Genomic DNA, 25,790 nt, shown 5'->3' on the forward strand with positions numbered 1-25,790 from the left:
TCAAAAATACAGAAAAAGGAGTTTTAAAAAAAATACTAAACACAACGTTTTGTACTTGGCCTATTTAATTCAATTTTTTTTGATAATCCCATAGTTCCTCTCTCTCTAACTAATTCAATTGCTCTTAAAAAAAATTCTCTCTCTATTTCTCTCTCTCCCTGAATCTTCAGTGTAATTCAGGCGGCATAGATCGAGAGAAGCTATATCTCTCTCTCTCCTGAATCTTCAGTGTTATATATATATATACAAAAACGTTTGTATCTCTCTCTTTCTATATATATATACACTCATGCTCATGTAAATGTGTATATATATACAGCGGAGAGACGCACACTCTCTCTCTGCGGAATACAGGCACAATTCAGGCGAAGCAGATCGTGCGTAATCGGTTGATGATCTTCGAACGAAGAACTGGGCGGAGGATTCTTTGGAGTTCTCGGAATCACCGCAATGCGGAGGCTCTGATTTGCCCTTGTGATTTCGATCGTTTTGGAGTGGACGAGTCTCGCGATCGTAGTTTTGAATTTTGAATTTCTGCTGGTATTGATAGGATTGCTTTGAAGAGAGGTTTAATTTCGCGGAATCGAAGGATTCTTGTTGTGCTGATGATTGATCGAGTTAGTTAGGTCGCGTTTGAATTGGTTCGCGAGAAATTTTCTGGATTTGTGTTTGCTTGTGGATTTGTGAGAATTTTTCTCGTAGTTTTTCATTTTGATTGGTTCGTTCGTTTTGGACTCTTTGAGAGAGTGAGTAATTCAATTGGTGGATTCTGTTTGTTTCAGAAGTAGTCCGCCATGTCCAAGGTAGTTTATGAAGGTTGGATGGTTCGGTATGGGCGGAGGAGGATTGGACGATCCTTTATTCATATGCGGTATTTCGTGCTTGAGTCTCGATTACTCGCATATTACAAGAGGAAGCCTCAGGATAATGTGGTAATGCCTCGATTTTGAATTTCCTAGTTAGGTTTCTGTTTACAGCTTTTTGATATTTGGTGGGATGTGAATTATATTTCCTTCTCGGAAATTATCATTACAGGTCTGAATTTCTTCTGCAAATATGCTTTTCAGCAAAGTAGGAGCATATTCTTTGAAAAAGCACTTGTTCTGTAGTAGTAGTAACTTAGCTTTCTGTGTCTCGTACTAAAATTGAACTGGAGAAAATAACATAAGAATCTTATCTGAAAGCATATAAGACTACATGGTTGCTTTGATGCAATAACTTTTATGACATTTGTACACTATATAATATAGGATTTTTTTCCTTTTGATTTCTTAATTGATTTGTAGATTTACTTTTGTGTTTCATTAGGTTCCAATCAAGACCCTTCTTATTGATGGCAATTGTAGGGTGGAGGATCGAGGCTTGAAGACCCATCATGGACATGTGAGTATATATGATTTGAAAATAGATGAATGGAACACTTTTTGGCATGATCTCCAAATTTGATGAACAGTGAAGATATTGATTAAATCCATACATCTTGGTAAAATCCATTTAAGTTTCCCTTGCTCCTAAGAACAGGACGGCCTTTGGCATGATCTCCAAATTTGATGAACAGTTAAGATATTGATTAAATCCATACATCTTGGTAAAATCCATTTAAGTTTCCCTTGCTCCTAAGAACAGAACGGCCTAAAATTTAGTGTTTATATGCCAAGGAAATGCTTGCTAAAAAAGAGGGAAGGATTCAGTATTAGGACGATCCTTGACATTTTTGTTTGGGCTATTTCCTTCTAGTTTAATGCTTTGCATTAGTGTGCCAATACTATGTTTTGCCTTCTTGACGTGGGATATAATATGCCAAAGAGTTCATTGAATCAACGTTATCACGTGAGACGGATGTGTGTCATCCATGGTGGTGACTGAAAAAGAAATCAATAAGAAAGACCTAAAAGTGGATGTGTGTACCTAAACAGTTGTCAGCATTATTACCTAAAATTTGGTTACAAAAAGAATTGTCAAGTAGTTAGGTTAAAGGATGAAAGATATCTGCAGAAAAGTGAGGCTGGAAGAAGTTAAAGTTTCATTTAGTTTATCCTCCCCCATTCCTCTTTGTTAAGTGAATAAAATGCAGCATGACCAGGGGTTACCATTCTCCTGTTACAGTTTGCTTCTTTCCTTTAGTGAGATGTTCTCCTCCTCCTCCTCATCCCTCTCTAATAATTGTTGAAGAAATTTATAGGAGATACTATTTCTTGTAAGATACAATATACCTTTGATGCACAAGGAGGATGCATATCAAGCTGGTGCATATCTGTCTCATATCATAGGACAGTATTGCTTATCATTAAGAGATTAACAACTCTGGTTTGAGGTCTTTTCTTGGATTGCATTCCAGCTGTTAGTTGGTTGTGATTGCCACAACTAGCCCGTGTTTTGATATTCTGAATGTTTTGCTATGGGGTGCTCTAAGAGGCCCTACACCACCATCGTCAACCAAAAAAAGAAGAAAAAAAATCCATGCATCTCATTGTACCAATTCCATGGCTCATTTCTACAAACAACCTCTGGCTCCTACACTTTACCCTGACTTGTTGGTACTGTATCCCCAAGCACATGCCATAATTTGTCTTTCTTCTACTGCAAGGAACTAATTTCATCAAACAACAATTTATTATTTCATGATTTATTAAGTTGAGTTGTATCTTTACCTTATAAAATATATACGGCAAGCGTTGACATCCATTGAATATCACTTGCCGTTAGAAATACATCTTCTAAAACTAGGATGTTAAAGATATTAGAATTGTTGCCATAAGCTACTGCCAATTTGAAAGGCATGAAGCTTGTCTAGGACGGAGCAAAGTTGGGCTCAATGGGGGCAGCAACTGCTACTCAATTTCTTTTAATTCTAATTTTTCATTTATATTTTCCAATAATTTCAAAGTTGCCCTTCACAGAATTCCCAAAATCTCGTAGTCTTTATCATGGTTATGGTCTTTGCACCTTCAAGCCAAAATATATTAAAAACCTCAAATCTATTTCAGTTTATAATCAACTAATCATGAACCAAATCCAAAAGTAACTCCTAAATAATGGAAGTATTAAGTGTGATTTATGTTTGCAACCATGCAATTTAACTTCCAGCGAATCTGAATTCGCCTCCCTAGAATAAATTTCCAGCTCTCTCACTGAAGCAGTAATGCTTTCATCAAGTCATAATTTCAAGTTAGGTAGTTCAATTACTTGTCAAATGTATTTTTTATCTAGATATATTAAGTTTATCTTGCATATTATGACTCTTGTTATTGCCATTTTCGCTAGATATTTCAACTTTATGTTGCAGATCGTGACAATTGTTTTTCGCCGTATAAATATTTTTAAAATTTTTCAAAAGTTAAAATTCTGCTACATTTATGTTTGATAATTTGAATGATTATTTATAATGGTGTTATTTGGGTTCTAGTGCATTTATATGGAATAATAAGAATGCCTCCATAGGCAAATTTTTTTCCCATTACATTTTGAATTTTGTTTGGAATTCTAACTTTACAATTAATGAAGAATTAATTTTCTTTGATGAGAAATCTCCTGAGATTTTTTCTTGGGTTCGGTTCTCTTGTGGTATTGAAACAACAGTTGTATTCTTTCCATACCAGTGGTTTTGTGGTGCACTATAAATGAATGTATTTTAATGAATTTTTCTTGGCATTACGTCTTACCTATTCTGTTGTCTTGAGCAGATGGTTTATGTTTTGTCTGTTTACAACAAAAAGGAGAAGTACCATCGAATTACGGTGCGTGACCTTTGCTTTCCTTTTCTGTATTTGCTGATGAAGATATTGTGCTTGAAGTATGCTTTTTTATTTTTAATGTGTTCAAGTGATTGGTAATTTTCCTTTGCTATTACCTTTCTTTTCATTTTGGTAGTTTAATTTAATTATTCATGTCATACTTTTAAAAAAATAAAAAAATAAAAATTCATGGGGCCGTTGTTTTTTGCAATTGTGAAAGCTCGAGCTCTTAGGGGTGAGAACATGGGCTCCATATAAGGGCAGTTACTCTGCAATTAATCCAAAGTTAGGTATGTGCTTAGTCCACCACTGTTAGCAGCATGACTGATGGCACTGAGATTGGTTAATGGCCTACATTTGAAGGATTTAGGCACTGATTTGTCTAATGTATTGTATATAATATATATATATATATATATATATATATATATATATATATAAGCTGGACTTCCATTTAGCTGATGATTGCTGTTGTTCTGTAGCTGATATTTTCATTTCAATTTTGCCTTTATTATTTTCCCTATTATGAGTTGGTCTCATTGTTATGCAATGATTCCAAGGTTTAACTTATCTGAACTGCATAAATTCATTATGTTTGAATTGAACTTTTTTGAACTGACACCAAAAAAAGTTGCTTTTAAGAGTTGTATGACCTTCGAGTTATGTCAGCGCTGCATTATTATGCAGAGTGCCACTCAATCATATAAATTAAAATCAGGGATGACATGGTACACCATTCCCTGTACTGATCTTAGTAGTCATGCACAATGCTGCTTATCTTTCCTTACCCAAGAATTGGGGGCATAGTGAAGTGTACAGACTGGAAGTCATTTTAGGGAAGTTATGATGGTTATTTGATATTTACTAAACAAGCTGTACTGAATCTTTTATAATCTTTTTTTGCGTCCTTTAATTCTTTTACGTTGTGTTGTGGTTTGTCTTCTACGTCACAAGAATACCTCCCCAGTGGGGTCGTCAAAATGTAGATATCGAGTTCAATGAATAGGATGGAGGCATTACCAGCAACATGGCAGATGTACTACAAAAGGGTCCAAGGTGGCTGACCCCTAGGGTAGCTCTGTGGGGGGAGAGAGAGAGAGAGAGAGAGAGAGAGAGAGAGAGAGAGAGAGAGGTGGTTTTTTCTCCCTTTTAGATGTGGGCCTGGTGTCCTTTGTATAATGGCAGAGGAGTGAATAACCGTTGGGTAATGACGTTGGTATTATCAAAGACCATAGCTCAAAGTCTAATAAAGTGGTTGTATGCAATTATATTAGGCGGAAACCTAGGATAGCCCGCGATAGTCTGCTCGAGGTTTATCATTAGAATAGGGGTTCCTTGAGGTCTTCAAGCGACTCTAGAGGATGAGGTGTGATATAGATCTTTGGGAACCACGTAAGATCATTTGGATGCTGATGTGTCCATATGCTCTCGTTGCCGCGTGTTCACCTAAGCCTAGGTATCCATAGATTTCTTGTAATTTTTCTAGTGGTTGGCATGCAGGTAATAGTTTTCCATATCAATTTTGGGCCTTGTTTGTCCTAACAAGTCTTGTCATTCTTTCGCACTTGCAAATAATTTTTGGTTCTCCAGTTTCAATTATACTTGTATAATTGCCGAAAAAAGTGATACAACTGTGAAGTATTACACGATTTTTTGGTACTGCAACAAGCATGTTTAGTTCTTGCTTTGCTTCTCTGGCTTTGTGAATGTTAGAATGAGATTGTGTTGTTTTAAGGCTAGCTTTCTGTGCTTCCTCGGTCATTGTGTTTTCCTTTATGTTTCATAATATTTTTGTTCTGACTGCTTTAACTTAATGGCTGCCTGGTGGAGAAAAATTACATGTATTGGTTGCACTCTTTTTCCAGATGGCAGCATTCAACATCCAGGAGGCACTTATCTGGAAAGAGAAAATTGAGTCCGTGATAGATCAGGTTTATTTTCTCAAAACTACGTAACATTACCCTGCCCCCATTTCATGTTTTCTGCTCCTAGCATCTCTGTTCAGGATTGCCTTTTCAAATTGTTGTATTCTTTAAGTTTTATTAGTCACAACAAAACATTTTTGGTGAACCAGGTCCACAATGTTTAATTTAATCTTTTGTGTGTGTGTGTGTGTGTTTTTTTAAATGATTTTCTTATAAATGTTTATCTACATGATAGATGATGGTTCATTTCAATCGTACCATGTAGTTTTGTAATATTCTTGTGTGGATGAAAGTGGAACTGATGGCATGTTAATGATGTGCAGCATCAGGGGTCACTAGCTAACGGCAACAAATACATTTCTTTTGAATATAAATCTGGGATGGATAGTGGGAGAAATGCTTCCTCATCAGATCATGAAAGTCAGTAAGTATCTGATTCAATTTATTTGCTGTGCGCATGGGGATTTTGATGGTGCTAGTGATAATATTGTTATTAAACTTTCTTCGCCTTTTCTTCTCGTTGCAACGTTCAAGTACTAATTGAAAATTGACTTCTGTAATTTTTCTTTTAATATCGCTCAGTGATAGTTTATTTATTTTTTGATAAGTAAACTTTTATAAAAGAGCGCTCAAAAGGGGAGCGAATCCCAAAGAAATACACAAGGCCAAAAAATGCCTCAAGTCTTCAAAGAAGCCAAAAAAACAACAATCTCCTCTACAGATCTATAATCTCTCCCTGAAACCCAACAAAAAAGAGTGGAAATAATAGAGAACTTAAGCATAAAAATTGGCTTCTCCTTTCCATTGAAATATCTCCTATTTCTCTTAAGCCAAATGCACCACCAAATACAAAGAGGCGTAGCCCTCCAAGCATCCCGAACGAGAGCCCCAACTGAAAAACCTCTCCAAGCCTCAATCAACCCTTTAAAGGATCGAGGCATGACCCAGGGAATCCCAAATAACCCAAGCATCAAATCCCAGCAGTCCCTAGCCATACTACAATGTAAAAGAAGGTGATCCACTGTCTTCTCATCACACAGGCACAAGTAACAGCGATTAACCACCACCTGATTCCTCTTCCTCAAATTATCCTGGGTTAAAATCCTACCCAAGACAAAAGTCTAGGCAAAGAAAGCCACCTTGAGAGGAGTCTTGGAGCGCCAAACAGACTTCTAAGGGAAATGGCCTCCAGAACCAGCCGTGAGACACCTAAAGAAGGACCAAACCTCAAAGCGGCCCTAAGAGTTAGGGTCCCAATGCCAACAATCAGAATCCCCAACCACAATTACCTGACGGTATAACAACTCAAAAAAACGAGTGACCTCCTCAATCTCCAAGTCCTGAAAGGGCCTCCTGAACTGAACATCTTAGGATAGTCTCTCATTATCAAGATGATAACAGTTAACCACCATGGCCTGTCTATTAGAAGCAATCCTGTAAAGCCGTGAGAAAGCGAGAGCAAGAGGAAGTGATAGTTTATTGATTCTAATTATATATCTACTTGCTATTGGAATGGTCTGAGTTACCTGCTACATTCCTCTACTTAGTGCTTACCAAATACCAACCGGAGTAAAAAATTTCACCTAATTGAGCACATCTAGCATATTTTTCACTGTAGCAGGATCACTATGATCGATCCGGTAGAAAAGAAGGAATAGGCATGGAGGATGTAACGGTAGTGTAGTAGTTAACGAGGGATAGGTAGATAAGGTGGTTTTCCTGGATATAGTGGAGGTATGTCAAGTGGGAGACAAGCACTAGAATACAAAGATAGCAGGAATGACATCATAATTTTCTGAAGTTGCCTAAGTTTATGTGGGATTCGAGGGCCTGGAATTTCTAACGTCGTGCTGCAGAAGATTTTCTGAGCTGCAGAGTCTGTGCTGTCTCTTAGGATGGAGAGTGTGATGTATGATTGCAGGATTTGGATTGTTTTTATGATGCCTCCAGACATTTCTGTGGTTTGTAATTGATATTTCATTAACTGTGTTTAATGGGCTGTTTCTCAGCTTATGCTGCAGTTCTACTGGAAGCTCTTGGGTGTTTATGAAAGCATGCTAAAATTCCCACTTAAGGTATCAATTAACAATTTATTGTTTGTTCAGATTCCATGAGAAGAAAATTTTGCGTGTTATTATTAGGTGAGAGGAGAAGAGGAGCCATGGAGTTGAGACCTGAGATCAAGTATCCGGCCTTTTAAGGCTTGATGTTTTGGTATTCCCAAGATCCAACAGACTGCATTAGGTTTGAGTAATTGGCCTTGTGCTTTCTTTATGGAATTGGGCAATTTTCTGAGGCATTGGCTATTTGGCTATTGCTATGATATTCTCAAGGTTTCTGTGTTGTTGGGGATAGTAGGTGTAACAGCCCACTTCACCACATAGTATGATATTGTTCTCTTTGGGTCCGAGCCCGCACGATTTTGCTCTTGGGTTTTACCGTAAAAGGCCTCATACCATCTGGAGTGTATCTATCCTACATATATAGTACTTTCCTTTTCCACATCCAAGGGATTGTGCGCCCATAGCCTGCCAGTGCCTCTCTCACACCCGCTCACAAGGTCGCCACAATTACCCCCTCTTAGGGGCCCAACGTCCTCGTTGCCCACACTTCTGGCTGGGTTAGGCTCTGATATCATTTGTAACGACCTACTCCACCACATGGTAATCATACCAATTCCCATACCCATGTCACAACTCCCATACATATACATGCATATATATAGGTAAAACATGGAATTGACCATTATATACACATAATCAACACATTTAAATCAAGTAGCACTTACAATCTCAAAGAGAGGCTAAGTTAAACACCCCTACCTCTTAAAAGAGCAAAACCAATTTCACTAAGGATGAAAATGCTCCAAACAAGAAACCAAAATTGTAGAAATATTTCCTTCGTCGAACCCATCGTTTTTCTCTTCTACAACGTCACTATAATCAAAGCCGAAGAGGGTCAAAATAGGGGTTGAAGGAGTAGATCTAAGAGTGAGGAGAGAGAAATGGAGATGGAGAGAGTTGTGGGTGGCCGGCCAAATGGCGGCCTTCTCTCTCTTCTCCTTTTATACTACCTAACCCTCTCCTCAAACGACCACATTGCCCCTTGACTAACCTAAACCTCCACCTTACCCTTGTGTGCTATATATACATCTATATCCCACAACATCCCACAATTGCCAAGTGTGTCCTTAAATGAATTTTAAATTGTCACAACAACTCCCGAACACTAGGCTCGGTCCGGGCCCACTTGCCTGACTTAAGAGAAACAACTCAAATAGCGATTTCATGAGTCTGGAAACTCCCGGAAAAGCTAGAAAAATCCCGGACACCCCAGAGCACCTTCTTCTTTTGCTAGGAATGATCTTAAGGGAACTAAAGTCGTTGTTGTTGTTCAATGGGTGATTACACACGTAGTATGTGGAGCATGTGATTGATATGTGTGCAGACTTGTGTTGAGGATCTTATGTTTAAGGTGTTGTGATTGAATCTTTAGAAATACCCTCCTGTATATGGTATGTGACCTTCTATTATGGTTATATGGGATTGATAATTAGAGTTTAGGACCTGGGAACTAGAATGGCATGACTGCTGGGGTTGGATTGATAGAGAAAAATGGCTTTTCCGGGAGTTTCCGGACTCATGAAATCGCTATTTGAGCCATTTCTCTTAAATTAGGCAAGTGGGCACTGACCGAGCCTAGTGTTTGGGAGTTGTTGTGACACTTTAAAATTCATTTAAGGATACACTTGGCGATTGTGGGATGTTATGCGATATATATGTATATATATAGCGCACAAGTGTAAGGTAGAGGTTTAGTTTTAAGTCAAGGGGGTTAGGTGGTATAAAAAGGAGGAAAGAGAGGGCCATTGTTTGGCCAACCACCCACAACTCTTCTCTCCATCTCCCTTTCTCTCTCCCCACTCTTAGATCTACACCTTCAACCCTTCTTTTGACTCTCTTCGGCTTTGATTCCAGCAACGTCGTAGAAGAGAAAAACTACGGGCTCTACGAGGGGAATATTTCTCCGGTTTTGGTTTCATGTTTGGAGCATTTTCATCCTTGGTGAAATTGGGGGTTTTGCTCTTTTAAGAGGTAGGGGTGTTTAACTTGGTCTCTCTTTGAGATTGTAAATTCTACTTGATTTAAATGTGATGATTATGTATATATAATGGTCAGTTCCATGTTTTACCTATATATATATGTATGGGATTTGTGAAATGGGTGTGGGAATTGGTATGATTATCATGTGGTGGAGTGGGTCGTTACAGTAGGTTTGATGAATCTTTGGAATGTGTGAAAGTAAACTTCTGGTGGTTCTTAGGTTGGTGATATTTTTGGTTTTGTGGGTTCACTGGTTGAGTTAGTTGTGCCCGTGCTTGGCCTTCTGAAGATAGGTATCTTGGGAGAAATTGAAGGAATTATTCATTTTTCCGTTGCAATTCTTTGTTCAAGGAAGGCGATTAAAAGGTCTGCCTAGCAAGTGCGAAGAGTGAATGAAAGTTGCCAGCTGAAAATTATGTGTGTGCAGTGTGCTCATCAATTCACTGACCGGAGTTGGGGAGATGGGGGATTGGGGGTGCACGCTCCAGATGGCGCACTTGCAGCAACATCAGTTCCAGGTAAAAGCACCATTTCAGTGAAAAAGATAGGCTGTTTAAATTGAAGCCTCTTATTGGTGGAGGACTTGCTGTGTTTGGGCATGGGAAGGAGTGCACAAATTTATGTACTAGGTAGAGGTGCTCATAGAGGCTCAAGCTTGCTATATGGTGATGTAGGACAAATGAAACATCTCCCCTCTAAGTTATTTTATCAAAATTGTTACAGAACAACACTTTTAAACTAAAAATGGTGCTTCATACTACTGAATATTTCGTGGCTTTGACTATGGGAAGCTTATAGGTGTGCAGTTTAATATGGGGAACAGCTCCTAGGCGTTAATGGATGGCAAGAGATTGAAATTGGCAAGTTCTGGAGGTCTTTGTTATTGAAAATTTAGGGAAAGGACTACTGGAATTGCTGGACAGCAACCTTTTTGAGGGCACTGAGTAATAGGGAGAAGGCTTGTATGGGCAGGGAAAGGGTTTTTGGATTTCAAATTTATGCTTTTAAAATGGAAAGAAGTCAGTGACTGTGCTGTGGCTGTGAATAGTCAAAAGTGGGCTTTTAGGGTTACTGGTGTTTCAGTTTCTTTTCAATGCCAAATATTTAATTTTTTATGACATTATTTGCTGAATTTGATTTTCAAGCCTTCACACTCGCAGATGTAAATTATTGTGTTGTCTTGTAACTGTTCCTTCTATTAAATGTATGCTACTTTTTCAAAGCATTTCTGATTGTATTGCTGAGAATCACTTTTATTTTTACCTTTTACTTTGATATATACTTTTATAGAAAACCTGACTTGGAATATTACTGCTCCTACTTAAAGTTTGCTTCAACCTTGCACACTTTATTAAATATGTGTAGGTTTAGTGCCCCAGAGGATGAAGATGATTCTCATCCTAATTTGTTGCGGAGAACAACAATTGGAAATGGTAGTTCCCTCTTCCATCTTTTATTAGTTCTGAATAAATAGGTGTATTATCTATACCTCACCATCAATGTTCATTTGAAAGGTCCTCCTGAATCTGTATTTGACTGGACACGGGAATTAGACGCAGACTTGTCAAACCAAAATATCAACAATCAAGCATTCTCTAGAAAGCATTGGCGCCTTCTTCAATGCCAAAATGGTTAGTTATACTTCTTTATTTTAATTCCAATTGGATGACAATCACAATAAGTTATTCATGAGGGTCATGGGATAATTTAGTTACTTGCAATGTTATAATGACATCCCTCACAATTAGTGATATATTTATATGATTTATTGCAGGACTTCGCATTTTTGAAGAGCTTATTGAAGTTGATTTCCTTGTATGGATAATTTTTCTGTTTAGCTTGCGTTGCTGGCATGATTTTGGGCTGTTTCCAGACCACATCCTTATGTATAGTTTTTTTATGCAGCCGAAGAGCTGTAGTAGAGCAATGAAGGCTGTTGGGGTTGTGGAGGCTACCTGTGAAGAAATATTTGAGCTTGTAATGAGCATGGATGCAACACGGTTTGAGTAAGTGCTCTTTATTTTTGGGTTAAAATTTTTGTGGATTAGTTATTCTAAATGTTCATTGTGCTTCTCAGTGTAAGAGGAACATTCTTTTAGATAATTTTATTCGGTAGGCTCGCTTTCATTGCTTGTTCGCTTTATAACTTTTGACTGGAGAGACAGGGCACACTTTTTTTATTTTTTTGACTTTCCATCTCTTTTAGAGCTAATATGCTTCCATATAGTATACTCACACTGTCATTACTGAGTTTATCAAATCCATACATTTTTGATCGTGCATCAATTCTGCACCTCTTAGGAAGGGAAATCACTTCGATTTAATGTTTCCATCTGCCATAGCACTTTTTACTTTTCTGGACAACTTATGAAGGTATTCATTAATGTCATGTCAGGAAATGTTTAAGTGGCACTTTCATAGATACAAGTGTGCAGCAGTATAGCACGTCTCTAAATAGTGCTGCTTATTGCATTGTGGGAATACTTTCTTCTGATACTCTGAGGGGCAAACTTATTGACGTCCATTGGTGAATTATCCAAAACTTGTATTATATCAGTGATAGACTCTAGTTGAATTTTCCACTACAATATTCATTGCTAAATTATGTCCTTAACATGACAGAAGGTTTATTTTATTTTATCTTATTTTATATATTTTTAAAAAGAGTCCTTTTGCCCCTAATCTTTTGTGAATGAATTTTCAAATGATTTGTTCCTCCTCCTTTGGTGATATAATGAGGGCTATGTTGTAATGATCTGAAGCTCCTTACATCATATCTTGAAATCCATGCTCTTATCCGTGTTTCATACTTAAACAACTAAATTATTCAGATCTCAATTTTATATATTTTTAAAAAGAGTCCTTTTGCCCCTAATCTTTTGTGAATGAATTTTCAAATGATTTGTTCCTCCTCCTTTAGTGATATAATGAGGGCTATGTTGTAATGATCTGAAGCTCCTTACATCATATCTTGAAATCCATGCTCTTATCCGTGTTTCATACTTAAACAACTAAATTATTCAGATCTCCGAAATTGGGCCAGTTTGTGAAAATTTAGAATTATTTGCTACATATAGCTACACATTAAGATCTCCTTGCCTGTACTTTTACATTTCTAATACTAGTATGTGTGAGATTATAATTAATCTGTCACAGAAAAAAATCTATTTTATGTGCATAATGTAAATACTTCGACAGCTAGATCATTGATATACAGTCGTTAACTTGCAGAATGTAAATATATACAGAAGGCACTGTGAAGACTACAAGTATATAAGGTTGAATCACAATGGTCTTCTTGTGATCTGTGAAACTACCATTGGTGCCTCCCTTCCCCAAGAAAAAAGAAAAATAAAAAGAAAACCGATAATAATAAAAGAAAATTGAAGTTTGTAAGAATATATTGAGTTATTGCGAACTTCTTTCTCTTACTGACATGATAGAAGCATTTTTAGACTATTCCGCCCCCAAGTAAAGATATCTCGATTGCACATTACCTATCTCTCTCTTTTAGTCATATGCATGGGAAATATTTTACCTTTAAAGCATTGATCTGGTATTGCTGAGGGCCATTATAGTTTTTATGTGCAATTTTAAATTTATACATAGCATGACTTGCAAGTTCATAAGAATGTAAGAAATTAACTTGTTTTTCATACTTATAGGAGGTGGTAGACAGCTTTGATTTAGTAAGGTCTACTTACCTCAACTACTGTATAGTTAACAAGTCTGGATAATGAAATGATTGGGATCGTGTCTGTTCTCATATTTTGAATTGTGAGCTTTTTGGAAAGACTGAGACAAAAGATATCAACTTCTATTAAAAAAATATGCTTACTGAACGAGCTAATGCTACTAGAGTAAAATTGTTGGTGATTTGGTTGGTTGATTGTTCTACCTGTCAAAATTCTCTCTCATTTATTTTCTTGTTCCCCCTCTCCCAATAAGAAAAAAGTCAATTACAAGTTAATGATATTTTTTGATCACGCTGATGTTTGACGTAAGAAATATCCAAAATGAAGTCCGTAGTGTGGTGATTTTTTTGCCAGAACAGCAGATGAATCTATGTTTGAACTTCATGCTACAATGCTTGATCTAGTGTTGTCTTCTATTAGATCATTGACCTATCATGCCTATTCTTACTACCTTGAGTGAAGTTTCATTAATCACTCTATCTATATTGCCTCATCTTATATGTATTGGGTCTATCTCTAGCTTCTCACGAATGCATTTATTTTTATACTGTTTATGCATTTTTTCTATTTATTTCAAAATTTGCTTTCTGTATGCCCTCCTTAATTTTGCATGTTTTTAATTTATCGTCTGTCCTACTAAATCACAGTTTAGATGTTGCTTTGTTTTCCTTATGTGTGGTTGATCCCATGTCAGGTAAGTTATTATTGATTGTTTCCTGGTTATTCTCTAGTTACTACTTTACTTTCGCATATAATTTGATTTATATATCATCATCAGTTCAATTAATCTCATTTTTTTTTCATTATTGAAGTGATAAAATTCCCAAAGCAAACCAGTAACACTTGGTCTTTTTGGTATAATTTTCTGTTACTTAAGTTGCACATTGACGAATTTTTATGCTATCTTGTGAGGTGGTGATGATATAATATCTTGACATGTGTGCCACTCTGATGCCCATGGTCCAAAATTGCTCCTTGTACCTTGAAAATGCTTGACTAGAGAAGACCTGAGATGTCCACAATTAGCTCTACAGAATTTTGATTTTATATTGTTATTGTAGTCTAGGTGTTTATGACAAATTGATTTTCTATGTTGTGTATAGGTGGGACTGCAGTTTCCAGTATGGTAGCTTAGTTGAGGAGGTAGATGGACATACGGCAATACTCTATCATCGGCTTCAGCTGGATTGGTTCTCTATGTAATATTCTCTCCCACTCATGGAACTTGCTTTTTATGCTTACAATAGTACGTACACTACATTATTCGTAAGTTCAACTTTCCATTGTGGTGGGTATCATTTTGTTAGAACAAGTTGCACATGCATAGTAGCTTACAACTTTCTCTAACTTAAATTTTCTATTCAAGTGGGCTTTTCTGTGATAATTTGATATTTTAATTATTTAACTGGTGCCTTGTGTGAGTCATAATATGATATTTTAAGACTAAACGGTTGTAATGTGATGTCTGCCTACAATATGATTTTTGCAATCTGCTCCACTGGTGGGTTAGCTTGAGTGGTATGTCCTCCACCTATCAAAAAAAGAGGTTGAGGGTTCAGTTTCAGTTGGGACAAAGTGGGTTTGTACATCTTTACCTATTGCAGAAAAAGGAAGGGAAAAAAAAAGGACCCTACTATGTTTTAGGTTGTTAGAATAAATTTTTTTGGTTGCTTTCTCAAGAGAAAAGGGTAAGAGGGAGACAATTTTGGGTGCTGCTGGTGTTTACAACAAATTACTTTTTGAGAAATTTTATATTATCGAATTCCTGTTTATATCTTACTTTGGCAGCTGTATTCCAAATATATGTTCTGCATGAGATCATGGTATCAGATTTAACTCCATTTTCTGAAAATTAATTTTTTGTTGTTGTTGTTGTTCTATTGAGTGGAGTCATAATCTGCATAAAAAAAAGCCATTACCCAGTGTGGGTACCCTTCTATCGAGGGTGTTAGGAGGTAGGGATTGGTTACAAGCCTTACCTAGGCCACTATTCCTACAAAGTAGCTGCGTTTAGACTTGAACTTCTGTTCTCACATATCATAGTCCGACCTTTCACAACTGCACCAAGCAATGATACCTACTTGCATTGGTAATTTTATTCATTTTTTTAGTTGCATGCTTTCGTGATCAAGCTGAAGTTTGACTGCTGGAGTGAAAGTTTACTTGGTAGGTGATTTGGCTTCTACTGGAAATGGGGGATAAAAAGAAGAAAGGAAAGTGGTGCAATTTGCATGTGCAGCTTAAAACTGCACCAGTTTTCTTGGTAGAACACCTAAAAGAAATTTGATTGCTTGGAATTCCTTGTTTGTTGCTTAAACTCAATATTTCAGAACTTTCAAATCCTTCTGTCCTCCTTTGGCATGTCATTTGCTGGTTTGATTTAGCAACTTCTATAATAATTAATTGTGCCAGGTCTTGTGCGGCTGTGCCCATCTGGGGATGGCACTGGGACAAGATTTATATGATTTTATGCTAAAAATTAACATCAGGATGATATATGTAATTTGTACTGATCCCTTTCTTATGCATTCCAAAGTTTGAAATGCAAAAAATGTGTACTTCATTTCTAGTGATTTGCTGATGAAAGGTGTCGTGGTATGGAAGACATAGGTTATGCTATGCATGAGCATGGTGGGGAATTAGAGTTAATTTTTATTTACGGTGGCATCGTCTGCTAATGATTTTAGCGGTTGGGTGCCTTTTGTCTCTCTAAATCCTCTGATCACTTCTCTAATTAATCCTAGATGCTTGGATTGAAAAAAGCTGAGGAAAAATAAAGAATAAACAGAGTAAATAGAGAGGAATAGAGTAAGAAGAGGGTAGGAGGAAATGATTGTATGATGTCATTTGGATATTGTGACAAGAGTGATTGGGGAAAAAGGAGAGAGGACAGAAGAAATAGAAGAGATTGGAGGGTGCCCTAATTGGGGTGGATTCCTGTATTTGGTAATCTTGAACAAACTAAAATGATAATGCTCCCTTACCATAATATAGCGATCACACTCTTTGCACTTCTTAACACAAACACATGCCCATCCACTGTGGATGCCCCATGGACTCCAGGTAGGCCTGTCAATGGATCAGATTTGGATCGGATCGATCAAATCCATATCTGATTTGTTAAGCAAACGGATTATTGGATTCGGATCACTAACGGGTTCTTGGACTAAATGTTCTAATCCATATCCTATTTAGCTCGGACTTTGATCGAATTGGATTCGAATTTGGATTAAAATCATATTTACTAACATATATAATTATAAAGAGTATGATATTATTAGTATGTATATTAAAAGATTTATTAGCATGTGGATGAGAACACCACACTATTGTATATATAACGTTATGATTTTTTTTTTTTTTTTGGATTTTTGGGTTACCTCTAATACAATTCTAATAGGAGTATTGATATATATATAGATATATATATGTAAAATTATTGATAAATAATTATTATAATAATTTTAATCGGATCGGATCAGCATAATCTATATCCGATTTGTTAAGCTAACGGATTATCTGATTCGGATCGTAATTGGGTCATCAGATTTTTTTGTTCAATCCATATCCAACTAATCGGATTCGGATCCGGATCTGGATCCACTCCATTGACAGGTCCAGGTGATCTTAAAATCGAGGCCCCCATTAGGATTCTTGCTCACTCTATGTGCTTTTCAGGGGCGGAGGCAGAAAAATTCTTTTGCAGGAGCCAAATTAGTAATATGAAATTAAAATTTTAAAGAGAGATCACTGAATGCAATTCTTAATGTATATTTTTAAGAGCATGACTATAAATGATATGAGAAGAATGGAGAGAAGAACATGTTGACATCCGATAAATGAGGTTGTCCAAGTGTTGAGCATTCCTTTCCTTCTTTCTTGAACTCATATAGAACAAATAATTTAAATATCAATAATAATTGAAATGGGGGGACATATAATTTTCATATGCAAACTTGCCATTAGTAACCATAAATAGAATTTTGAGAAAAATTTGGGGGAAAGTGTGATTGGAAAATTTTCTTTTCTTCTCTTTATATTTACCAATGCTTGTTATTGCAGGTTTGTATGGCCCCGTGACCTTTGCTATGTGCGTTATTGGCGCCGAAATGACGACGGGAGTTATGGTATGTGCATTCAGTGACCATTTCTAGTTCATTCTTTTAACTCTTCTTCTTCTTCTTCTTTTCCCACTTCTTTTTCACCATAGAGTTTTGATTGATTTTTGTTGCTGTGCAGTTGTGTTATTTTGTTCTAGGGAGCATGAGAACTGTGGTCCACAACCAGGATTTGTTCGGGCCCATATAGAGAGTAAATACAGTTGCTTTTTCTTTGCTTCGTCGTGAATGAAAAAATTGTGTTATAGATCTTCAGCTTCATTATTGTATTCTAACAAGTGATGCACCATTCTTATGTATTTTGATGTTCTTAGGTGGAGGGTTCAATATTTCCCCTCTGAAACCTCGGAATGGGAGGCCTAGAACACAGGTGCAGCATCTTATGCAAATTGATCTGAAAGGGTGGGGGGTGGGTTATGTTTCATCATTTCAGCAACATTGTCTCCTTCAGATGTTAAATAGTGTTGCTGGTGAGTTGTTGTGTTTAATTCATATTTGTAAGAATTTGGATTGTCCTTGCAGATTGTCTTTTATTAATCGTGTTTACCCCTCACTACATGTTCCTTCTGTTCTGTTGAGCAGTACTCAAATTTTGCTTTGCTTCTGTCCTGATTGATAAACTTTAATTTTCATTTTCTGGGATTTCTTTTCTTTTTTGCATTATAAATTTCATTCTGATTAATAAAACTATAATTAAGCTGAGATGATGAGCAACAATTAGAAAGGTGGGTACATTAATCTTGTCATCTTTTTGGTGATTCTATCATTTTTCTTTCTTTAATTTTCACATCTCTTGTCTAAACTAACTCTTTCAATACGAACCATTTCTCTTTTCTATTGTATTGAATCCTTATTTTTGCTTCTTCTTTCTTGTAGGACTGCGTGAATTGTTTTCTCAAACAGATGAAAGAACTGCTCCTCCAAGAATCCCAGTTATGGTTAATATGGCATCAGCTTCTGGTTCTTCAAGGAAGATTCAAAAGCCCCAGGAGTCTTCTGCGAATTCTAGTTTTCCTGATCAAATGAATGCTGCAAACAGAAATGGCATGATGTTGGATGAATACTCTGATGAGGATGAAGAATTCCAAATAGCGGACCAAGAGGTTTGCTTTATACATGCCCACTCATAATTTTCTGTATCTTTTATAATGTATTTGTTGAAATTTTTTCAGGCATGCTCAACCAGTATGGAGAATGAAATCAAGAGAACCGGTAATGATGACTAAGGATTTTTTTTATTATTTATTCATCTAGCATTGATTATTTATATTGAAATAATGAGGAATTATTCTCAATTATCTTCATTAGGTGAAACAATTGAAGAAGAACCTACAGATAAAATTGATTTGTCTTGTTTCTCGGGTAACCTACGACGTGATGACCGTGATAATGGTCGTGACTGCTGGAGAATATCCGATGGTAACAACTTCAGAGTTCGTAGCAAGCGGTTTTGCTATGACAAATCAAAGGTCCCTTAGTCCTTTGCTTGCTTTTTTGTGTAGGTGCTTCTCGAGTATTTTGGTGCAAAATTTTGTGACCTTATTAGTCTTGTTGTTGCCATCTGTATTTGAAGATACCTGCAGGTAAACATCAAATGGATCTCGTTGCTGTAGATTGGTTCAAAGACACAAAACGAATGGATCATGTTGCCAGGCGCCATGGTTGTGCTGCACAAGTATTATACGCTACACTTTGTCTCTCGCGTGGTCTCTCCTTTCATTCTTTTTCTGAATTTCACCCCAATTTAACACTTACTGATTCATGCGGAAAACTTTTGAATGGGGGGTGGATATATTTTTTTCCAACACGTGTCATGTATAGATCAGGCAACTTGTGTGTCTATTGGCTTGCCTCTTTTAGTTTCTGCCATGGATTGGGATTAATAATAATATATTATGCCTCTGCCTATCTGGAGACGCTTCTCTTGGTTGATTTTGTTGAGGTTACCACTCCTTATGATCTTGCTGGGGCCTGCCACCCCTTAAACAAATAATAGTAACAAATCTTTAAATAATAAGATAAAATAGAAAAAGAAAGAAAAGACAATAAATTATTTGAACCTGGTTGTAGCTCCTTTAGGAAGCTCTGGTTACTCATTGGGGTTTGTCATAACTTGTATAAGTTGAATATGCTGGTTTGTTGTTGAACCAGTAAATCCTTGGCAGAGTTTTAACACGTCTGCTTACTTTTTCTGAAACTGGAAACTTCATTAATGAGTTTCGATATTGTAGAACTATTTGGAATCTATATATGTAATTGATTTGTTAGTGAATCCTTTAGATTCTGTGTAAAAAAGGCCATTGCCATGTTCCCATCTATGCAGGGTACTGCGGGAGTAGGGTGTGGAAATTGGAGATAGATCTAAACTTTTGCATTATTTTTGCACAAGTTGGCTGCTCTCTGACTTGAATGAGTCCTCATGCTTGTCAACCCTAGCTTTTACTATTGTACCAAACTATTGCCCCATCTATATTCTGTGTCTTGGCCAGTTTTATGAGCCTTCATATAAATTTTTTGTGTAGGTTGCCTCTGAGAAAGGACTTTTCTCCGTGGTTGTAAATTTGCAAGTAAGTTGTTTGGACAGCTGATTTGAATTTAAACTTGATGCTTCCAGAGGCTGGAAGGGAAAATTAATTTTGAATATTTGAAGGTACCTGGTTCGACACACTACAGTATGGTTTTCTATCTTGTGACAAAGGATTTAGTACCTGGATCTCTCTTGCAACGGTTTGTTGATGGTGATGATGAGTTCCGTAACAGTAGATTGAAGCTCATCCCCTCAGTTCCCAAGGTATTTATCTCAGATATTAGAAAATTATTGTTAGAATGCTTGAAGACTTGTCCCAAAAATAATATTTATGAGAAAGAAGGCAAGGCAATTTCGTCCCAACATTATTGTAAGATAACCAAACAAATAATGTAACAATACTTTCTCGAATCTCGTTCATATATAGAGATGTTAAGTTGGCACACCATTGATAATTTGATATACAGTCATCCTTGCCATTGTTGAACTTAATAGGTTCGATTGGTTCATTTCATATTTCTCCCTTTTAGTGGAAAGAATTGCTCTAGTTGTTGGCAATATATATCCAGATAACTAACAATATGGTCTAGTGGAATTTACTACTAGAAAAAAGGGTCAGTATCCATTATGGTCACCCTTAATTGAGGGTGTTGGGAGGGGGTAGACTTTTGCATACCTAACTCTTGACAGTGTTTGCACATAGTGACTGCTCTCAGAATTTAAACCCATGCTCTCATGCTTGAATGATCGCTATTTTACCAGTGCACCAAGCTATGACCCTTTATTTACTACTAGAAGTGAATAGTAATCATGTTGGGCTCTGTTCTGGGATCTGCGCCATCATAAATCCAAACCCATCCAAACTTGATATCATATCTTAAACATTGAGCGTGCAGCTCAATCCAGTAAATTATTGAGGCTGTGGGCCTATTGTTTGGCCTGGGCAGGTTGGAGTCAGGTTGACTGAACCTGACGTGCAGCCTCAGGATCTAGCAGATGCGCTCCTGGATATTTTTCCAGCCACTCTGAAAATATGCCATGCCTTGCATCAGAAAATGGTCTTGATGCTTTAGACGGTGTTAATTCAATATCATGCATAAGTCAGGACATGCCATGGCTTAATTTACCCATGGGGAATGGACATATTTAAAAATGCATGTATTTACAGATTCAATATTTCAATGGTTCATCTCTAATGAGGACAACTTTCCCATAGTTTTTCTGATATGAAAACGCCTATTGCCCTCATTTTAAGGATGTTCCTAGTTGTTCTACTTTTGGTTTTTCCCCTTTTTATTTGTTTCTGACTTTCAGTTGTCAATCATGCAGGGTTCATGGATTGTGCGCCAAAGTGTTGGAAGCACTCCTTGTTTATTAGGAAAAGCTGTTGATTGCAACTATATCCGTGGTCCCACATACCTAGAAGTGAATATCCTTATTCCCTTTTTTTATACTTGAAGTTACCCATAAAAATGCTTGATTTGATAGCATTAGTTTTTAGTTTAATGTTGCTATTCTTTATGTAGATTGATGTTGACATTGGTTCTTCTACTGTTGCCAATGGAGTTTTGGGGCTTGTAGTTGGTGTAATTACAACGCTGGTAGTTGACATGGCTTTCCTTGTACAGGTATTTACATTTCAAAGACTAATGGGATCACTTCGTCTTCCTCTTTGCTGGGATTTTTTGCCTACAGTTGCCATAGGATTATTATGCTCCACACAATTCAGTGGGAAGGGGTTATGAACTTATGGTGGAGTTAAACCTTGCAATAGCTGTCTAATTAGATAAGCTTGTAACAGCCTCACGCTTCTTAAGCCTTGTTATGTCTAAAAAAATCTGCAACCATTTGAAAAGCAAAAGTCATAAATCTTTGCTTAGGAGAACTACAAAGTATTGTTTTCACCGTTGTTCTAAATCTTCGTTGATGATATCGAAGAACAAACAAATAAATAAAACCTCGCATGTCCTTGTTAACAGTTTCTATTTTGCATCCATTCCTTAGTTGAACTTCAGGAAGCCAACAACCTAACAATGGAATACATTAATTGCAATTTGCAAGTAAATGTCTGCATAATGAGAGCTTCTGAAGCTCAATTTTGTCTCTCTTTATCGTTCGTCCCATCTCATGTTGTAATGAATTTTGTTAGAAGATAGTTTCAAAGTTCACTAGGGACACTGAAGATATCTCTATTGGGGAAAAAGAGAAAATAAACGGCTTCATACAGGGTGCTTAGAAGAAGTGTGGAAAGAAATACTAAAAAGAAAAGAAAATGACATGAAATCACGCAGGAGGTGTTAGATGAATACTAGCCAGGCGAATAGGATTAGTGAATCATAGCATGTATTTTTTTTTTTTCCGCAATCACTCCCGAACTTTCCTATGTTACAATATATATCCACATTGAGTAGAAATTTTATGGTCTTTACCTTGAGTTAATGGAGTGGTTTGCATTGTTTGTTGTTGTTCCTCACAGGGAAACAGCATGGATGAGTTGCCAGAGAGACTAATGGGTGCTGTCCGTGTTTCTCATATAGAGCTGTCGTCTGCTATAGTCCCAAAGTTGGAACCGGATCCATCAGACCAAGTCAAAACCATGACTTACTGCTGATTTTATAATTGAATTATTTGTTTAAATATGCATATGTTCAATTCCCAATTTTTGTCATCCCCTTTTATTTTTCCTTATATGAAATTGTTAACGATTCCCTCTGATTGGGGTTTTTGCATAAAGATAAAAGTAGTAAAAGGCGCGCAGGTGTAGGTTCTTTGCAGTTCTATAATTGTTGAATAATCATGGTGGTTCATATTTTTTCCCCATCTTTCATGTTTGGCATTTTTTTTTTTTTTCCTTCTTTTGCCTGGACAACTCACACACACACGAGAAAAGGAAAAGAAAAAAAAGTAACCATTTTTCTTTTCTCGGGAGGCCCTTTTTCGTTTTCCTAGGAACTGGGTTGGATTGCAATTCTGCCGGGAATGGGAATTAGAATTATAGATCTTGTCCTGGAGCTTAAGGTATCCATGATTTGGTGTTGATTGATTCTGATCTTTTTTTTATTTACTTTGTTAGTATGTGTAAGTAGGGAAGGAGGAAGATGGGGCTGGGATTCGGACTTGGGCGAAAGGCCCCAAACTGCAGCTGTCCTACCACTGGGATATCCGATTGATTCTGATCGGGGTTCATTTCTTTGCTAAGAAAATACAAACCATGTGCAGGAGCTAACGGTATTGGAAATGAGATGCAGAATCTAGCTTTTGTTCCTGCCCTAACAAGTGGTGGATCTGACACTAAAATTTGAGTCCTGGTACTGTTACATAAAACCTATGAAGCATGAGTTACGGACACGAGAAACAAATACGGTGATAAGGGTTAATATTTTGATATTATAAGAGTGCTTTCTTTTAAATCCATGCTTCATAGCATATGCAACCTCATCCGGAAATCAAACACATGTACTAAAACATTGTAAGCCTCATTATTTCATATGGTAAGTCGCCATTGTAAACCATCAATAAAACATCTTCACAACCCCACGCCAGAAGGTCCCCTTGCATTTATCATTTAGGGGTCACTTGTTGGCTTAGAAAATCACAAAAAGCATCCAAAGAAGCCTCTGAACTCGCTGGAAAACCGGACTCGAATTTGCCGCGCAACTCCGTGGCCCGGTTGTGAATCTCTTCATCACTCATTAGCTTCTCAATTCCTTGCAAAATATCCTCCTTTTTCGCCATTCCTGATAGACCATCGTTAGATACCATGTACGCTACCTTTAGATGGCAAACCACCAACTTGGCATCATAGAATTGGTCACCCCTAATGGGCCAAGCTAAAAATGGGACCCCACGTCCGATCGCTTCCACAGTGGAGTTCCATCCACAATGTGATAGGAATCCACCTGTTGATGGGTGGCTCAGTATCATCAATTGTGGTGCCCATCCGCGTATTATCAAACCCCTATCACCAACTTTGCTATCCAAGCCATGAGGGTAATAACCTTCTTCAACAGCTTCTGAGCCGGGTTTAGCACCCAACAGTTCAGGGGGTGGACCGGTTCTTCCTGAACGGGGTTGAATCACCCAAATGAAAGGCCAGGTTGACTCTTCCAGTGCATCCGCCAGTTGAGCATATTCTTCTAATGTGGGCCCAACTTCACTGCCAAACGACACGTAGATAACAGACCCATGTGGCTTTGAATCTAGCCATTGGATCACTTCGTCTTCGGTGTAATTGGATTGGCGTTTTGGCCTCATCTCACGATCGTGCAAAATTGAACTGGTGGATTGCCAATACTGTTCAGGCAAGAGTGGGCCAACACCCCAGACCGGTTTTTCGATTTGATTAGCCACATAATTGATGAAAGGACGCTCCAAATCATCACACGTATTAATCAACAACGCGATCGAACCCTCCACCTCATTCATCCATGGAGGTTGCTCACCCGGTTTAGGCATCCCAAATTTCATCCCACCCGGCGGTCCACTCGAGCCACCCGGTCTAGGCGGTCCAGGTAAACTGAATTCTGGTCCACTCGGGCCACCCAGTAAAGGCGGTCCTGAACCCTTTGGGCCACCTAGTCCAGGTGAATCGAATCCCAGTCCACTCCGACCACCTGGTCCAGTTGGGCCATCGTTGCCAGCAATATGTGGGGGTGGAGGTCCACCAGGCCGCCGCTTAGTATCCAAATAAGTCAGTGCCATATCTTCGGGTAACCCAGGAAGGATTCGGATCTCACCCGGTTTCGTATTGCCTACATCGGCCTTCCACGCTGCATACTCTATGGCAGCAGCACACGCGCCGGAGGAGAAGAAAGAAACTGCCGGAATGTTGAGTTTGATGAAGATTTCTTTGCTCCAACTCATCATGACATCGATCACGGCACATACGGGTCTGGCAGAATCTAACCCGTATCTGGATGATAGAAGGGATTTCAGACTCTGGCTCATTTGCTGGTGACGAAGATGGAAGGGGTGGGGTCCGGGTCCGGGTCCGGGTCCGGGTCCGGATGCTCTCTCTGCCATAGACGGCGGTGGAGGAGGCGGAGATGAGGTGTCCATTTCAACAACTTCAATGAAGGGATGGTGGCTGAGGGAGGAGGGGACAGAGGAGGAGAGGTTGGAGGAAATGAGGAGGGTGATCTTGTAATTGCGGGAAGCAAGGTGCTTGCAGAGCTCCATGCAAGGAAAGAGGTGGCCCTGCCCAAAGAACGGTACAATCAGAATTTCACCAACAGCTGCCATTTTTGGTTTCTAATGATATCCTCGGATATACACGGTATCTATAGATGCTATATATATAAGAGAGAATGAAAGAGAAGAAGAAAGAAAGAAGAATGCTAGGTGTGAAGGAAGAGGTTGACTAGTAGGAAGCCGACTGTCTGGTGGAAGAAAGTATGTTTCTTGAAAAGGGTCAACTGAAGTATATAATTAATTAATGGGTAAAATGCAAAAAAAAAAAAAAAAAAAAAAAAAAAAAAATAAAAATCACTGAAAGTAAACTTGCAAAAAACTCCCTAAACTATTAAAATTGTAAAAATATTCTAAACTATACAAATTTGTTGCAGATCACCCATCCGACATCCGACTGCGTGTTAAATATTATTGTTCATGACTAATAATTTAAAATTAAAAGATCATAATGCCCTTATGAACATTAAAAGACAACAATGTCCTTATTTTTAACCTCAT

At 37.6% G+C, this 25,790-nt stretch overlaps 2 protein-coding genes across 3 annotated transcripts; one reads left to right on the forward strand and one right to left on the reverse strand.

Annotated features, from left to right (window-relative positions):
• The first annotated feature begins 66 nt into the window (after positions 1 to 66).
• On the forward strand, positions 67 to 22,885 carry LOC132283304 (protein ENHANCED DISEASE RESISTANCE 2). 2 transcript variants are annotated; one of them, XM_059785243.1, is made up of 23 exons: positions 67 to 683; positions 783 to 932; positions 1,309 to 1,383; positions 3,684 to 3,737; positions 5,600 to 5,665; positions 5,983 to 6,083; positions 11,128 to 11,195; positions 11,277 to 11,393; positions 11,537 to 11,577; positions 11,668 to 11,768; positions 14,561 to 14,656; positions 17,520 to 17,584; positions 17,697 to 17,768; positions 17,890 to 18,045; positions 18,452 to 18,678; positions 18,748 to 18,787; positions 18,884 to 19,044; positions 19,149 to 19,250; positions 20,098 to 20,142; positions 20,226 to 20,366; positions 21,432 to 21,527; positions 21,629 to 21,730; positions 22,579 to 22,885. In XM_059785243.1, exons 2-23 carry the CDS (start codon positions 795 to 797, stop codon positions 22,711 to 22,713), a joined length of 2,199 nt encoding a protein of 732 aa, XP_059641226.1. In that variant the 5' UTR covers positions 67 to 683; positions 783 to 794; the 3' UTR covers positions 22,714 to 22,885. The 2 variants fall into 2 exon arrangements, with proteins under 2 accessions (XP_059641226.1, XP_059641227.1); XM_059785244.1 differs by having other exon boundaries at positions 786 to 932.
• Positions 22,886 to 23,461: 576 nt separating this feature from the next.
• Positions 23,462 to 25,389, reverse strand: LOC132283305 (abscisate beta-glucosyltransferase-like). The gene has a single exon (XM_059785245.1). The coding sequence runs from the start codon at positions 25,341 to 25,343 to the stop codon at positions 23,664 to 23,666; it is 1,680 nt and encodes a 559-aa protein (XP_059641228.1). The 5' UTR covers positions 25,344 to 25,389; the 3' UTR covers positions 23,462 to 23,663.
• Positions 25,390 to 25,790: the final 401 nt, after the last annotated feature.

This window comes from Cornus florida, unplaced genomic scaffold (genome assembly GCF_030987335.1).
Source record: "Cornus florida cultivar Cherokee Brave unplaced genomic scaffold, ASM3098733v1 CherokeeBrave_3.0.0_Hap2_Chr11, whole genome shotgun sequence".
NCBI lineage: Eukaryota > Viridiplantae > Streptophyta > Magnoliopsida > Cornales > Cornaceae > Cornus > Cornus florida.